The sequence below is a fragment of the Calypte anna genome, chromosome Z (genome assembly GCF_003957555.1).
Source record: "Calypte anna isolate BGI_N300 chromosome Z, bCalAnn1_v1.p, whole genome shotgun sequence".
Taxonomy (NCBI): Eukaryota; Metazoa; Chordata; class Aves; order Apodiformes; family Trochilidae; genus Calypte; species Calypte anna.
Genome location: NC_044274.1, coordinates 72,462,236 through 72,480,372, shown reverse-complemented (window position 1 = coordinate 72,480,372; position 18,137 = coordinate 72,462,236). Strand labels below are relative to the sequence as shown.

General features: G+C 40.1%; 1 protein-coding gene across 1 annotated transcript in view; it reads left to right on the top strand.

The window, feature by feature from the left end:
* Positions 1-12,668, top strand: part of LOC115599929 (uncharacterized protein KIAA0825-like) — a 156,944-nt gene extending 144,276 nt beyond the window's left edge. The window contains exon 11 of the mRNA XM_030467633.1: positions 12,554-12,668. Within this exon, the coding sequence (XP_030323493.1) occupies positions 12,554-12,668 (115 nt within the window). The remainder of the gene's footprint in view (positions 1-12,553) is intronic.
* The last annotated feature ends 5,469 nt before the right edge of the window (positions 12,669-18,137 follow it).

Sequence of the window (18,137 nt, the reverse complement as noted above, 5' to 3'; positions counted from 1 at the left end):
GTCTCTTCTGAGCCTTTTGAATCAGAAAGAAACAGACCATCCCACAGTGATACTTTCTCTCTCCTCTGTTAAGGAATTAATAAATCCCTCTCTGAATCACTTTTCTGAAGCACATCTCTCTGTGCTGCACATTTTTTCCTCACTGTCCCCAAAGCAGCAAAGCAGGGATGTGACCCTTGGTCCTGGCTGGGAAAGACCAACTTGTTAAAACATCCAAAGGAACTTTCTTGATTTCTAGCTGTGAAATGAGTTGGTTTTTTTTTAAATTGTAGGGGGAAAATGCTTTCCCATGAGGGAGGTGAGATGCTGGCACAGGTTGCCCCCGGAAGCTGTGGCTGCCCCATCCCTGGCAGTGCTGTAGGTTGGATGGGGCTTGGAGCACCCTGGGCTGGGGGAGGGGTCCCTGGATTGTCCCCTTGGGACTGGATGAGCTTTAAGGTCCCCTCCATCCCAAACCCTGCCATGATTCCTTGCTGATTAAGTGGAGGAGCATTAATTATGTTTGCCTCATCCCTTGCAGCTTTCATGGACACCTTGGATGGGGCTTGGAGCACCCTGGGCTGTGGGAGGGGTCCCTGACCATGGCAGGGGGGTTGGGACTGGATGAGCTTTAAGGTCCCTTGCAACCCAAACCAGTCTGGGATTCTATGATTCCTTGTATTTTATTAATTATTGTTGCACAGGTATACCCAATCAATATTGGTATGGCTGGCAGTGTTGAAGGTTGGATGGGGCTTGGAGCACCCTGGGCTGGGGGAAGGGTCCCTGAGCATGGCAGGGGTGGCACTGGGGGGGCTTTAAGGTCCTTCCCCACCAAAACCATTCCATGGATCTGTGGCTATGTAAAAGCAGGAATACAGCCATGAAAAGCACTCAACAAATTGGTGTTTTCTGCATCAGCAAAAGCCTTGGTGTTGCCCAAGCAGCAGGACCAGAGGCAAGAGGTGCAACAGGAATGCAGGAAGCTCCCTCTAAACATAATCATAATAATTAAAAAAACAACTTTTATAACTCCAAGCATGGTCAAACTCTGAACCAGGTTGCCCAAGGAAGTAACAGAGCCACTGTCCTTGGAGATATTCCAGTGGCCTTGAGCAACCTGCTCCTGGTGTCCCAGCTCCAGATGAACCTTAGGAATGTTTGGTCCTCATGGGAGAGTGGAGGATTCTGGCCACAGGACAGGCAGGAGTGGTTTTTACACTTTGGTATAAACATGAAAGGACATAAGATTTTTCAGCATTCTATCCTTTACTCAGATTTGGATAAAAGTCAGCTTCCTGGCTCACTCAAATGTTCTGCTTAAATTTCAGTTTTTCAGTTGCTTTTTTTTTTTTTTTTTTTTTTTTTTTCCTGTGAGTTACCAACTGAGTAAAATCCTTTTTTAAAAAAAAAATAAATTAATATTATTTTAATATTCAGTGCATTAAGAAAAGCAGAGGATTATGTTACTCCCATGATAATCTGTGTTTTCAAAATGCTCATCTTTCTATGCTAGTACAGGAGCCCATTCTTAACAAATGGGGGAAGTTTCTTGTTGACAAAATATGAATTTTTTATATTCTTAAGCCACCAAGCTGTCAAATTATCAAATACAATTTCTCAGCAGATATATCTTGTGTTTGTATTTACAGAACATGCATATGCCACAGTAACCAGATTTCAGTAACCATATTTGAAAGCTTAATCCTTTAAAGTATTTACATTGGGTTCTCACCATTCATTATGGAAAGCCTTTGCAAATTGAAATAAAATGTGGAGGGTTGAAGACAGGGAACAAGTAGTGCATGATCAGAAGAGCAGGATATTTTTAGTAGGTGGATTTTTGTCTTCTAAGCTCTACTACATATTCACATGCAGGTAAAACTTAACATTTTCTGAATGGAAATGTTGCCACTACTGTGATTGTAGGATAAATCCTTCTGTGAACCTTGGTCTCTCGATTTCCTTGAAAAAAATAAAAATAAAAATCATATTAATGCTCGAAATAATCGAATTCATTTCATGTGATGATTTCCAGGTTGCTTAAAACTACTGAAAATATGAAACCCTTTGAATATGCACCTCCATATCTTAGAGGTGATCTTAGACTTATGTCTAAGTTATCTTAGACTTATGATGTTAGACATGATGTCTTATCTTACACATGATGTTATTGACCCCATTTTTCCATTAAATCTGCCCTTTCCATAAAAGTCTGCATCGCTACATAGCACATGATCTTAGCAGAATTATTTCTGTGAAAAACATTATCCATAGTAAATAAACTTTGCTTAAGACTGAGAAAGAATGTAGTTCAGTCCAGGCCTGAGTAAGGCAGGAGGCCAGCAACCTGAGGCTGTATGGATTATTTTTATTAGGGACTTTCTGTTTATGTGCTTAAATTCCATCATGGAAAAATCTAAATGCTTTGTTTTAAACCTAAAATACCTTTCCTATACTTGGGTTGGAAAAAAACCCACCTCATATTGAAATATTATTTTGAATAAAAATGTACATATAAACTGTAAACACAAATTCTTTAAGAATAGATTTAAATTGATAAGACTCACCTTAATTAAAATCACCTGACAATAAGCAGAAAATTTAAAATCTGCCCTTTTGTTCATGATCTGTTAGCCAGCATTTTTCACCATTTGGGATAAAACCCCCCATATTTATTAAAAAGCAAGGGAGTGGGTTGCAGGCACCTTCCCTAAAACTGTCAGGTCCCCCCCTTCACTGGGAAAGAAACTTTTTAGAAATTTGTGATTTCTCTCCTTTGCATATCATTCTAACTTTAGGATGGATGCAAACAGAAATCCCAAGTTGCTTTTGGGTGTAAATATCTAGGTGTATGAAAATTCTGGTTTCATTTTACTCTGGTTGCCTCAGAGCTTGGCACTCTCAGAGGTGTATGAATGGTCTTCTGTTAATTGTTTAATATATTTCATTTTCTCTCTCAACATGTATTATTATCACCAATTAATTGGAATTGTCATATCTATAATATATATATATATACACACATATATGTGTATAACTAAGCTGGGGGGGGGAGTGTGGATCAGCTGGAAGGCAGGAGGGCTCTGCAGAGGGACCTGGAGAGACTGGAGAGTTGGGATGATCCCAAGGGGATGAGGTTCAACATTCCAAGTGCCGGGTCCTGCACTTTGGCCACATCAACCCCATGGGGAGCTCCAGGCTGGGCACAGAGTGGCAGAAAGGCACCTGGGAGTCTGGATTGCCAGGAAGCTGAAGAGGAGCCAGCAGTGTGCCCAGGTGGCCAAGAAGGCCAATGGCATCCTGGGCTGGCTCAGGAACAGCGTGGCCAGCAGGTCCAGGGAAGGGATTCTGCCCCTGTGCTCAGCTCTGGGGAGGCCACAGCTTGAGTCCTGTGTCCAGTTCTGGGCCCCTCAGCCCCTCAGGAAGGATATCGGGGTCCTGGAGCAGGTCCAAAGGAGGGCAACCAGGCTGGTGAAGGGACTCGAGCACAGACCCTATGAGGAGAGGCTGAGAGAGCTGGGGGTGTTCAGCCTAGAGAAGAGGAGGCTCAGGGGAGACCTCATCACTCTCTGCAACTCCCTGAAAGGAGGTTGGAGCCAGGGGGGGATTGGGCTCTTTTCCCAGGCAACTCTCAGCAAGACAAGAGGGCACAAAGGGTCTCAAGTTGTGCCAGGGGAGGTTTAGGTTGGATATTAGAAAGAATTTCTTTCTGGAGAGGGTGATCAGACATTGGAATGGGCTGCCCAGGGAAGTAGTGGATTCTCCGTGTCTGGAGATCTTTCCAAAGAGCCTGGATGTGGCACTGAGTGCCATGGGCTGGGAACTGCAGTGGGAGTGGATCAAGGGTTGGACTTGATGAGCTCTGAGGTCCCTTCCAACCCAGCCCATTCTATGATTCTATGATTCTATGTTTTCTCACCCAAGCTGGTAATGCTTATCAAACCTTTATTAAGAGCATCCTTTGATCTTTTGACATCTTAACTATGACATCAACATTAGTGCAGTGAAAACGGTGTTGCCCCTAGAGGAGTTGTGTGCATGCAAGCTGTGTATAAAAGAAGAAATCTCAGAAAACTGAAAATAAAGTTGAAATGACATCCTGCTGCTGCAGGAATCCAGCAAACTGGGCTTCCTTCAGATGAGATACAGTGACAGTCACAGCAAAGCTGGGTCAGTATGCATCTAGGTCTCTCAAATGCTTATTATTTAAAGCTTTAAAAATGCAGTGAAAAATTGCAGTGTGACCATGATTTTTTAATTTTTTTTTTAAAGACCCAGCTGAAATGTTGAGAATACAGACCTTTCTGATAATGTACTGTGTTAGAAATGTGAAAAAAAAAAAAAGGTGAATTTAAAAAAAAAAAAAAAAAAAAAAAAAAAAAAAAAAAAAAAAAAAAAGACCTAGGAGAAGGCTTCAATCCTGTTGCAGGATGCTCCTGCTGTCAGCAGCCCATGGCTTGGTGTCTGTGAGGCTTGGTTCACTTCTTTTCAAAGACCTGGGGTGGCAAACCAATAAGTTGGAGGCTGGGTAAATATACTTTAATGTAAATATACTTCTCCTTTCTTATTGCAGCTGGAAAGGTGCTAAAATTTTTGCATTGTGCCTTCTGCTGCCCTTGACAACATCCATCATAACTGTGTCCTTGCCCTGGAAAAGGGTCTTTCATCATTTTATTCCAACACTTGTGAAGTTTCTATTTTAGTTCAAAACTTCTTAAAATTCCTTCTTATGTCTTAACTTCATAGCTGGGACAGGTTAACCTGTGAGTCAGAGCTCTCTTCTCTTTTCTTGACACAGTTTCTGAAATGTTTCCCATAGAAATACTCTCTCTTTGTTTGCTCCTTGGGAGCATAACTCTGTGGATCCCTTATAGCTGTGTCTTCCTTTATTTTTTTTCTCCTTTTCTCCCATTTTTGCAGCATATACCTAATTAAAAGCATGACAGATAATTCGAAAACATAAATAATAATTATCATTGAACCTTCCTCTGTCTCCTCCAGGTAATAAATAAATTTATTTTATTGATGGGGAAAATTCCAGAAGGGAATTTTTCATGGTATTTGTGTATATGTAAGAGAGAGGAATTTGGCAAAATCTTCAGGTTTGATTCGTTTCTGAGTATGATGAACAACACTGATTTTCACATTAATTGTCCTCCAAGCAATGTAACTTTTCACTACAGAGGAGGACTCTTTACTTTAGATGAGGTGGTGTTGTCACAGATGTGATTTCAGGGTAAATATCACTACCAAAGCATCACACTGCTCATCTTGGTCTTGTTCATGATGTGTTTGATGGCTGCCTGTCCATATTTCTATGTCCTTCTATTTGTTTAGTAGGAGGAATAAAGAGAGAATTTAAAAAATCTGAGATTACTACAAAAATGACTCAAAGAAAGCAGATATTTTTTAGCAGTTAATATTTAATGGGATAACATTTTACTCTGAGTCTTAAATAAATTATTTTAAATAAATGCAATCTGATTAAACTACCAGAGACTTCCCTTTTAATTTAGTGCTACCATTAAAAAATTGAAATATTGCCCCACATAGAAACTGAAAGATTTTTCAGGACTTGAGATTACAGAGAAACACTGGGTTTAGTTGGCTGTCTGACACTGATGTAAAATGCATTTCATGGTCTATGATTTCTCACGTTACAAAAAGTGTATTTACAGCTGAAATATGGAGTGAAACTTACAGAGATGTATTTTCTTCTATTACTTAAAAACAGCAAACAAGATACCAGCTGCTGTGATTTCTTGTCTCATGGTGAAGCATGACAAGCTAGGAATTGGTAAAACAATTGTTTCACTGCCTGCAAGGGTTTAATCCACAAGCAAAAAGATGATTCCTTAAAATGCTTGCTGGTAGCAAGATATTTTTTATTTAACTGCACGATTTATCTCCCCATTGTAGCTCAGTGTAGAGAACACCAGTTTTTATTGGCAGCCTTTTTGTATGCTTAAATGTATAATTTATGATTAAAATAAACATTAATGTAAAAGTTAGAATTATAATGCATTGATTTATCATGGGAAATGTCCAGAACTACACAAAAATCCAAACTCCACTTTATTCCCATCTCAGATACAAACATGCCAGTATAACCTGGTACAGAGGGATAATGGTTGTTTCAGCCAAAGATGCTTGAATCCACTAAAGGTCCTGCACAGATGTGAGAATAGGATGGGTGATGATAGATTATAAATAGATTGGAGGCTGGAAAAGGCAAAAACAAACCACCAGAACATCTGTCTCTGCTCCATACCTGCTTTGTTGCTTTCCTCTTTCTCTGCCAAGGACTGGCAAAAGAAAAAAAAAAAAAGATGGTCAGTCTCATCATCAACAATCTGCTAATAGTATTTACCATAATTATATCATAGAATCATAGAATGGGCTGGGTTGGAAGGGACCTCAGAGCTCATCAAGTCCAACCCTTGATCCACTCCCCCCGTGGTTCCCAGCCCATGGCACTCAGTGCCACATCCAGGCTCTTTGGAAAGATCTCCAGACACGGAGAATCCACTACTTCCCTGGGCAGCCCATTCCAATGCCTGATCACCCTCTCCAGAAAGAAATTCTTTCTCATCTCCAACCTAAACCTCCCCTGGCACAACTTGAGACCCTTTGTGCCCTCTTGTCTTGCTGAGAGTTGCCTGGGAAAAGAGCCCAACCCCCCCCTGGCTCCAACCTCCTTTCAGGGAGTTGGAGAGAGTGATGAGGTCTCCCCTGAGCCTCCTCTTCTCCAGCCTCAACACCCCCAGCTCCCTCAGCCCTTCCTCACAGCAATTCTGCTGGATCCCTTCACAGCCTCCTTGCTCTTCTCTGGACCTGCTCCAGCACCTCAATCTCCTTCCTGAGGGGCTGAGGGGCCCAGAACTGGACACAGGACTCAAGCTGTGGCCTCCCCAGGGCTGAGTACAGGGGCAGAATCCCTTCCCTGGACCTGCTGGCCACGCTGTTCCTGAGCCAGCCCAGGATGCCATTGGCCTTCTTGGCCACCTGGGCACACTGCTGGCTCCTCTTCAGCTTCCTGGCAATCCAGACTCCCAGGTCCCTTTCTGCCACTCTGTGCCCAGCCTGGAGCTCCCCATGGGGTTGTTGTGGCCAAAGTGCAGGACCCGGCACTTGGAATGTTGAACCTCATCCCGTTGGGATCATCCCAACTCTCCAGTCTGTCCAGGTCCCTCTGCAGAGCCCTCCTGCCTTCCAGCTGATCCACACTCCCCCCAGCTTGGTGTCATCTGTGAATTTGCTGATGATGGACTCAATCCCCTCATCTAAATCATCATTGAAGATATTGAACAGCACTGGGCCCAACACTGATCCCTGGGGGACACCACAGCCGCCATTTTGATGCAGCCCCGTTCAGCACCACTCTCTGGGCCCGTTCCAGCAGTTCCTAACCCAGCACAGAGTGCTCCTGGCTGATCCATGGGCTGACAGCTTTTTCAGGAGGATGCTGTGGGAAATGGTGTCAAAGGCCTTGCTGAAGTCCAGGTAGACCACATCCACAGCCTTCCCCTCATCCACCAGGCAGTCCCCTGATCATAAAAGGAGCTCAGGTTGGTCAGACAGGACCTGCCCTTCCTAACCGCGTGCTGGCTGGGTCTGATCCCTTGCAATATTCTACAAGGAGCAAGTATAAAGTATGCAAACCTCATTTGGAGAAAATACAATTAATCATTTCACGTCTGTTCAAGTTTAAAAGGCTACAAGAGGTACCTACATGTGAAAAAAACTCTTTGAACAGCAAAGGACCCCAGGACCACCTGAGCTGGGAGGGCTCCACAGCTGCAAGCACAGGATGTAAGAGAATATAGCACAGCTGGGAATGTGTATTAGGGTTAAGTGCCTTGCATAAAATCTCTACCTATTAAACAATGGGATAAATTTCATCTCAATTTCGCAAATTGCGTCAATAAGCTGTTTATCCACAAACTGTCTCTTTCTTTTGCCTCCTTCAGTTTGTAGTTTTATTTATAAATAAATGCATTTAGACAGAAGTTTGAAAATAGCAGCAAAAGAGTTTATTGAGGAAACAGAAGGTGAATATGTGGAAAACACTTTCATGGAAATTACATGAAACTACTCTTAAATCACTTGAAGATAAAAGGGAATGTAAGTTAAGTTTAAACACCTTTTTGTGTCCTTTTCCCACTCTTGTCTTCTTACATAATACTGTGGAGGGGGGAGGAAAAAAAATAGACTTTCTGTATTTGTGCTCACTGTTTTTATTAAAATTCCTCTTGGAAATAGTGTGCCTGTAAAGTTTTCTAGTGGTAATCCCCCACATTAAAAATAGACAAGCATCAGAGCTTGTGGTCCCTGAAGTTTAAATACCCACCTGTGTTGGGGTGTTTGACACTGTCTGTGTCTGATTTAGGTTAGATATGGATATATATACCTAATAGGTATACATACTATATACTATATAACTATTAGGTATAGCTGTTATTCAGTATGGAAATGCATCTTTTCAGCTATTCCATGTACAGCTGTACAGTTAATGTTCCATCATTTGCCAACACTTTCCCAAAAAAGGACCTGATATGTTAGCTTTTCCACAGAAAATAGTATTTTCTTGGTTTCTCTCTGGTTTTGGTTTGGGTTTTCGTTGTTGTTGTTCACAAAGCTCTGTGTGATATAACATTTTTCAACGTAGAAACTAATAGATTCTAAAATACTACATAAGCACTGTTAGCAATATATAAAATACCACTATATATTTACAATATTCTGACCCTTTCTGCAAACTGTTCTCATTTTAGAGATTGCTTTTAGAAGCCTTAGGAAAGGGCACTGCTAGTCTCTCTACTTAATACAAAGCCAGGGATTTTTCAAAGTTCAAAATACATCTGAGTTGAAAACTTCTTACATTTTATTTCAGTTTTGTTCGTTTTTATTCTTGTTTGTAATTTTTAATGTATTTTTCCCGTCTAGTTTTTACACTCTTGTTAACTAATAAAATGTGACAGACAAACTTAGTAACTGCAGAGTATCTATTGAAGTGAGCTGCTCAATGAAATGTCTTAGAATCTGTCAGTCTGCTACAGATAAAATCTGTGTAACCTTTGGTAATCTTTACACACTTACTACTGCATGTGTTTTATTTCTGACTTAATATGCGACTGCTTTGCTATCAACTGCAAATATTTCCTCTTGACCTATGTAATGTATAGTCCTCACTATGGCTTTTAAAAGGTGCCTTCATGTGACTCTATCTCCAGTTTGCAAAATATTAAGCAATATTGCCAGAGAAAATCAAAGCTGCAAACCTATCACCCTGTGTTCACTCCAGCCCTCCTAGATATGTAAATCTGTTAAATTTGCTGTTTCTTTATCTTTTTTAACTCAGTTTATCTTTTTTTTAACTCAGTAAATGGATGTATTGATGCTGGATACATTCCTGAAGAAACCTGAGCTGGGAGCACTGGATCTTCCCGTGGCACTGGGCATTTTTCCCCAGTGAAGATTTCTGTATTTATCTATTCTGATGTGTTTTCCTATGTCTACCTGAAAAAATATACTGCTAGGTTGTTTGTTTTTACCCCTTTTTTAGCCACATGCAACACAGAAAGTGTACAGGGGAATTTTTAGGCAGTTCAGCTGCACACAATGTCATCTAGATAACTCAATATTTCAGAGTGTTTTGGAAACATATTTCAAATGTTTAATTCTGTAAGTACACAAGTAATGCTGGCCCAAAAATCTGCAGCACTACCCTGAGTATTATTGTACAAATGTGATGGGATTTTATGCTAAACATATCCTTTCTTTTAAATATGGAGAATATTCTGAAAGATGGGCTTTCTGGACATTCTGACTCATCATGGTTATATCAACACTAAGCAAAATACAGATGGTGACACAATGGATTGTTTCAAATAATTCCAGTACCCTTTTGAAATGATGATTTTATTTAATCCTCCAAGATAACACCAAGACTGAAATAAAATATGTGCCACCTATCTATTTGTAGGTTTTCTCTGCAGCTACATTATTAACTGAAACAACAGAGATGTGCAGATTGCCTGTTCAGCTGATAAATATTGCTTTTTGAATGTGAGTCATGATGGTAGTTTCATTCACATTCACATTACTTGAACTGGCTAGCTGGATTTGAACCAATTACTATTGCCAAAACAATTGTCTCACATTTTAGATATGCCAGCAAAAACATCTTCCATTTTTGGACAAATTTTTGAGTAGTAAATGTTGGCCCTCTTTCCACAAACACCTGATTTCTTATCAGCAGCAAAGATATGTTGTGGCCTTCCCCTTCTTCCCCAGGAGTCTTTTAAAAAAAACAATATTGTCCCCAGACTTTAAGAGAAGTTTGGAAAAATTTCCATATTAGATGAAGGACCACATATTTTTCAAGCAGCTTTCATAGATCTTTAATTATGGATACTGTTAAGTGAAGGCATAGAAGAGATTCTTATCCTCACTGGGCCTGCTTAAATGCTTTAAGAATAGACTACTTTTTGATAAAATTACACTGTAATGTATCAGTAATAACTTGTGAGCACTAAAGAATGTCCAAACTGGATGATATTGAAGATTTTTACCAACACTAACGTGAAATATTCAGTGAAATGTGCTGACAAGTATGAAGTCACTATCTTTAAAAGGAATCTGCTGATTTATTGTTAAGCTTCCATTAGCCAAAGATGCCAGATTTCTGTGTTAGACCTCCAGCAGTAACAGTTTTGAATGTTTTCCATTCAGCATTTTCAGCTGTCGACCTTCTAAGCAAACAGTTTCACTACTTTAAAAATATACAACAAATCAAATTGATTAAAATTAATCAATCCTACTGGTAAAGTGGTGTTTCAGAATGGCTCTGAGAACCATAAATTCAAATTAAGGCTTGCAAGGCTTCTTCCTAGGTTTGAAGAGGCTGGTTGGTACCTGAGCAAAGGGAAAAGGATCAGCAGTCCACCCTGTTTCACAGCATTCACCTTGGATGCCTGCAAAAATAAATGTGATAATATATCCAGATTTTATAAACATATAAACGAGAGAATGGAGCAGAGAGACATGAGAACAATTAATTGTACCTAGTGTTAATATTCAGATGAGGTTAAGCATGAGAGTAGTCACATGTGGGTGGAGCAATAAGTTAATTACTGCAGATATTTTGATGATGGACATTCAGTGTTCACAGTTTTATTCCAAGTATGCTTTGCTTGTTCTGATACCTCTTCACTCCAGGCAGCATTGTGGGTTGTCAGATCCAGTTTTTAAGTTTAGGGCATGATGGATGTATGCTAATTTATACATGTTCAGTCAATATATTTTTCCTAGATGTATTTTACAGTCAGATTGTACCAGAGAGCACTTGTTCTTTTCCTGCTTTTAGTAAGCTTTTAAATACAGTTACAAAAAGTGCACACCATGCTCCTTTGCCAAGAAATACTGTCCTCTTTTTGCAGATATGCTGAATGCAATATACTCTTCCCACCATTTCCCACCATTCTGTATTAATATATTGATTTATTCTCCAGTCTACACTCGTCCTTGGCTTCTGGTTTTTGCACAAGTGTGGGGACAGGATTAAAGCATTGCTCCTGACATGAGTTTCTTAGAGACTTTGTTTTGCTGCTTCTCCATGTATAACCTACCTTGCAGGATCATCCTAAAGTTCATGTATAATCTACTGGTTTTAATACTTGAAAATGTAATTCCTTTATTCAGTTTTCATGCTTTTCCTTTTGTCTTCAGCTGGCCTGAATTGGAAGCCTACACTTTATTATCTACTTAGAACTGGTAGGGATTGATGCTAAGGGGAAATCAAACTCTTAACTAGCCACAAGATTTGAAAGAGATGAGACACATTATTAAGCATTATGTGGGCTTAATTACAGTGATACAAACTTTAGCTGACTACATATCCACACTACTTCTGAATTTATCATCCTTATTTTCTGAAAAGGGACACTGTGGGACTTACGGTTTTATATTTAATTAACTACTGAAAAAAAAGCAAAATAATCTTCAAATTCTTTGACTTTTTCATCTTTTCAGTTTTAATGCTATTAGGACTTCTTGCTAAAGTAGAACTGTGTGTTCACGTGGAGAAAGTGAGGGATCTGATGTGTTACTGATTTCTTGGTGTGTTAGGTGTAGCTGATAGTTAAAGAAACTAGCAGCCAGTTTTGTGGCATTTTGTGACAAAATCTCTCATTGCAAGGGAATTAATAACCATTCACATTAAATAATTGGGTCAGACATCATGTGGTGTTTGCGTTTTCACTGCAATCATAGAGAGTGATGAGAGCATCTTCTTAACTTCCACAATACCTCTGAGCATCCCACTTTTTCTCTGCCAGCTTTACAAGACTTGCACCTCTTCAAACACTGTGATATAAAACAGAAAAATAAGCTTCTATCCCTATATAAGTAAAGTTTTGTGGTAGTTTTCATACTTTGTGTCAATGGCCTCAGGGCCATGCCAGTTGTGCGGGCCAAGATTTTTGGTGGTTTTATTTTGCTTTGGTTTTTTGCTTGTTCTAAAGGCTGGCTTAAAAACACACGAACCAATAAAACCTTGTTTTTATTTCAGGTGGGAGATGAAAGAAGGTGCAGAACTTGAAGATGAGGATAAAGTTATGGTGGAACACTTAAAGAATGCTTATTTGACACAGAGCACTCCTACCTCAGAGGATAAAGAAGAATAATTACCTTGGGTTTCAGGCAGCACCTTTTTCTGAATTCAACACGATGAACTTCATGGCTTAGTTATAACTGACAGGACCAGAGAGCTCAGGAATAAATATCTTGAGTTGGAGTTTTTAAATGAAGAGTGTTCCCCTGTTATTGTCCAGTCACCCCATCCAGCCAGCCAGTTTTTCACACCTGCATAAAGAGGAGCACCAGGACATGAAAATCTCAGTGTCACAGAACCAGGATGGTGTCTCTTGAGTAGTGTGGGGGCAATAAACCCGAATGAAAAACCAGGACCTGTTTTAAAAGCATAAAATCCACTCTTTGAAAATAATGCAAAACACCCTTGCTGTGCCTCCAAAACCATCTCAGAGCCAGAGCCAGGATGTACCCAGGCAGTGAGGCTCAAGGAACTTTTCTTCTCCTTGGTGCCTTTGTTCCTGCCATTAAATTATCAAAAATGCATGAAAAGGGAGAGGAATAGGCCATAGGTCTGCAGCCCTTTTGAGCTGCTTAGGGATGAATATTCTTGGCCATAATTCCCAGGCAAAACTGTATCAGCTTTATTGCCCTCACAAATCCTGACATATATACAGGGTATGTTAAGGCTTCATTACAGAGAAAATTGGTAGGAAAATGGCATTTAAAGATTTGAGATGCATCTTTTCATTTAAAGGAATTATTCAGAGGCCGTGCTTGTGGGACTATCTTGACAGTGAGCTGAGAAGAAATAAAAAAACACAGAAAACGCAGTATTTATTTCTGGTAAATTTAGCAAAATTCCCTTGTAAAAGCAAAGCCCCTATGATATTCAATTATTCTGAATATTAAAGGTTCTTCTTTTTCATAAAAAGTCTTCCTCAGAGACTAAAAACAGCTCAGGCAGATAGGTGGCTATTGTGACAGTACTTTTTTTACACAAAATGTGTGGTTAATATTTCCTTAGCTCTACAGAAATAACAGGTTTTCTAGTTCCTTCTTGCACTGGAGGTAGAGGGGAACTATTTTCTCAGCCTGATGAAGGTCCCTGACAAGATCTTGCTAAGGCTGCAGCTATTAGGAAGCTGAACAGGAGCCAGCAGTGTGCCCAGGTGGCCAAGAAGGCCAATGGCATCCTGGGCTGGCTCAGGAACAGCGTGGCCAGCAGGTCCAGGGAAGGGATTCTGCCCCTGTGCTCAGCTCTGGTGAGGCCACAGCTTGAGTCCTGTGTCCAGTTCTGGGCCCCTCAACTCAGGAAGTTGAGGAAGGAGCTTGAGGTGCTGGAGCAGGTCCAAAGGAGGCAACTGGGCTGGTGAAGGGACTTGAGCACAGATCCTATGAAGAGAGGCTGAGAGAGCTGGGGGTGTTGAGGCTGGAGAAGAGGAGGCTCAGGGGAGACCTCATCACTCTCTCCAACTCCCTGAAAGGAGGTTGGAGCCAGGGGGGGGTTGGGCTCTTTTCCCAGGCAACTCTCAGCAAGACAAGAGGGCACAAAGGGTCTCAAGTTGTGCCAGGGGAGGTTTAGGTTGGAGATGAGAAAGAATTTCTTTCTGGAGAGGGTGATCAGGCATTGGAATGGGCTGCCCAGGGAAGTAGTGGATTCTCCGTGTCTGGAGATCTTTCCAAAGAGCCTGGATGTGGCACTGAGTGCCATGGGCTGGGAACCACGGGGGGAGTGGATCAAGGGTTGGACTTGATGAGCTCTGAGGTCCCTTCCAACCCAGCCAGTTCTATGATTCTATGATTCTATGATTCTATTCCTGTTCCTCTTCCCAGCACTGCAGATTCTGTGATGGACATGGCTCACCATAACACTAATGTTGCCTCCAGGTCTAATCTGAAATAGGTCTTTTCCTGTTCTTAATTGCTTTTTTTTTTTTTTTAAATGGTGTCTTATAGAATATCAGACCATTTAAAACAAAAATGGGGAGCACTGCATCTTACAAATCTCCAAAGGTCTTGTTACAACCCTGCATCAACAAAAAAGGTGCTTCAAAAATGCTGAAAAAAAATATTCAAAGAAGAGGACTTTTGCCTCTGCTGCTGATACAGTCATTTCAGATCATAAAGAGTGTTAAAGTGTAGAAAAAAAAATAATAAATTCTTTGCTCTGTATTTCACCTTTGAAGAGTATTTGTGGTCTTAAGGCTTAAAACATAGGTAGGGGGATTGCCTATGAGAGCAGGAGCATTATTCTGATAAATGAGGCACACGTGCTCCAAGCCACTCTAATGATGTCTTAGTGCACGTGGAAGCTGGAGTTTAAAATACTCTTTCCTATTTAACAAAATCTGTTGTACCTAATTAACTTTTTTTTTTTTTGGTGTGTAGTCACAGAAAGTGAATTTCTGTCTATGTGGTGAAAGTGACTGAAATACTTTCTGTGAAAAAGCTCCCCTTCTGGGAGCTTTATTCTGAACGGGATAAACTTTGCAAGTGAAATAAGCTAACCCAGAATAAAAACCCCCTCACTTACTCTGAAATGGGAATGGCTATAAGGGGAGTTGTTCCAAACTGGTTATTATCCTTTATATTCACAACACTCTTGGTTCTGGAATAGGATGTAAACAGTCATTTAAAAAAAAAAATAAAAAAAATTAAAAATCTTTATGCCCTCTCTTCCTTTCTCTCCCTGATTAATTCAGCAGTCACCCACTAGGTAGCACTAGGATAATTTTGGGTTTCTTAGCAAGTGTATATTTATATTCTGTACCAATGTGGAGCTGACAAGACAGAATAACTGGCCTGAATAAAGCCGACCCTTTGCATAATGTTTTATTTGGATGTTTTTCCCTCTGTATATGTCTTTTAGAGTATCTGCATGGAAGCTGATGTGTGTTTGAAGCTGAACTTCTCGCTCAGTCCTTACTGAGCCATAGCAGGGAAAAGTTTCTTGGGAATTCAGTGCTCCTATTAACTGACCTTCAGGGTGTGAAGGAAACATCAGCTTGACAACATCACTTATGCTGAATAGATATTTTTCCTACATTCACATCTGTTCAATAAAATTATGGTAATAGTAAAGAGGGAACTAAGGTTGCTAAATAATGTTTCATTAGTTTATCAATACTGCTTGGTTTAAACTTAAACACAGCTGAAAAAAAAAATAAGCTGATCATTGTAAGGCATGTAAAATTAGGAGTACTTGTGTAACAGACTGCTGCTTTCTTCAGCTTAATAAAACAACAGTTCTGTATTTTTAATGAAGTTGTGGTCATTGTGAGATTCACTTAAGATTCACTTCGTAGTGGAGAGTGATGGGTTCATAAAGCTGCAATGCTTTGCTTCCTTATTTTATGTCCTGGCTCTTTGTCACTACATGTTTGTCCAAGAACATCTCATATTTATGTTCATCCTCAACAAATGAAGGCAATGGGAGGCAGGATGACTGGCTGCAGCATGGGCCCTGCACCCTGACCATTTGAACTGCTCCTGGAGGGTGTAAAAAAATAAAGTTTAAACTCAGTTTAAAGTCAGAGAACTTTCTGAACGGGTAAAAGCTGTCCTCATTGGCTCAGATGAGTTAGCTTAAAAGGAAATTATTATATTTATATATATATATATTAATGGGACCAGGTAGCACAAGCTAGGTGAATATGCATTATCAGTAATGCATACACTTAATTCTCATTTAATATTTTAGTAGGCTTAGCCCTTTTTATGAAACAGGCTTAAATGAGAGACTTCCTGGCATGGAGTATCTCCAATTACATTAATTTAATATACAGTTCAGAGTGCTCCAAATCTCAACATCTACTTTTGAAAGTTAGCTAATAAAATTAAAAGCAGGGCAAAACTGAGATAGCATTAATAGGAATGAAACTCAGAAAGATGAGAGAGAGTGATGATTTTGGGAAAAGACAGGAATTAAGACATAGCCCTGCCTTTATTCTGTCCTGACAAAGTTTCCCATAGGTTATGCCTCCAGGAGAGGGCTTTTTGTGGAGACCACAGGCAACATCAGCTGTTTGTTGTGGGAATAGGCACAATGGGAAATGGATGTTCCCTAATTCACCTCTACATTTCTGACAGAAAAATTCCTTTTCCCCCTCAGCTGGGAGGTCTTCACAAAATACTATTGAGTCTTAATCTTCAGTAAGTCATCAATTATATGCTGATATAAAATTATTTTACTCCCTAAAAATACATGCAATCGTTTTCAAGGACCAACACTATTCAGACTTCCCAGGAAACTGTGGAAAAGCCAAAGGATTAGACACATTGGCCAATTAGGCAAGAAAGGAGAGAGCAACTTGATGGCAACAATTTCTCAGCAAGCATACAGATCCTGGGGAGGTCCTGGATGGTCCAAAGCCACTTTTTTGTAGTAACTGTCCATACTGTGAACAGTGGTATGGGTGGAAGGAGCTATTTAAAGTGTAAAGCCCAGGAAATGGGCAAAAGTAGGCTTACTTTTTCCCCTACCTTTGGGCAGACAGAGATTGCCAGCCAGGCAGGTTGTCCAAGAAAAGCACACCAGGTCTTGAGCAGCTTGGGTATCATTGAGGGCCTTGCAATCCTCATCATTGAAATGATGAAGGAACCAGATTATTCCTTTCTAGCATTTGAGAATAGACCCACAGGCAGTATTGCAGCAAGGGAAATGATATAGAACTCAAAAAAAAAACAAAAAAAAAGAAACCAAAATAACACCCTGGAAAAGCAAGGAATCCTACAGTCAAGCAGAAGCAAATCCAACCTTCCCCTTTTTTTATTTCCTAAAAAAAGTGCCTCAGGAAGAGCTGTAATTTACCAAGTCCTGGTAACATCATGAAGTGGTGATCTGAATTACGACTGTACATCTAAACTTAGTGAATAGCTGTCCCTAAGATGACAAGGAGCCACTCAAGCCATGGTTACTGCAAATTTGATGAGTAGCAAACCAAGCTCTTTAGATCCAAGAAAACTTCAGCTGTGAGTAGGTTGGAACCATCTCTATCTCCTACTGAAAATAATTGTTTTAACGTCAAAATAGCTTAATTCCACATTAAATTGATTCGAGGTTCATCAGTCTGTGTCCTGATAGACTTTACCACATCCATTCTCTATCCAGAAATGTGGCAAAAACCCACACAGTGGGGGTCAAAGATCACACCTTGTTTGCTGTGATGAACAGGTTTCAAGCTTAGTTCATGGCAGAGGTTTGCTGCAACAGTACATAACATTGTCTTTTTGTTTCTGGGACAGCTTTTTAGCAAAAAATAATAATCCCTTTTCAGCTCTCCCAATAAATAAAAACATTGATTAAAATTACTCTTGCAGAATAAGCTTTCAGGCACATAAAACCCCTGATGAATGGTTACCAATGCACCCATGTGTGTTCCTGGAGATAACTGTTAATGGCATGGCCATATATATTTTGTTGCTAGATTAATTCATTAGGGGACAGAAATATGGTTGTGCAAGCAACTTTGATAAATTTGCAATTACCTAATACCCAACAACTTTATTGTTTTGTCCCATAATCTTCGTTTTCTCTGTGAAAAGTCTAATAACTTTTGGAT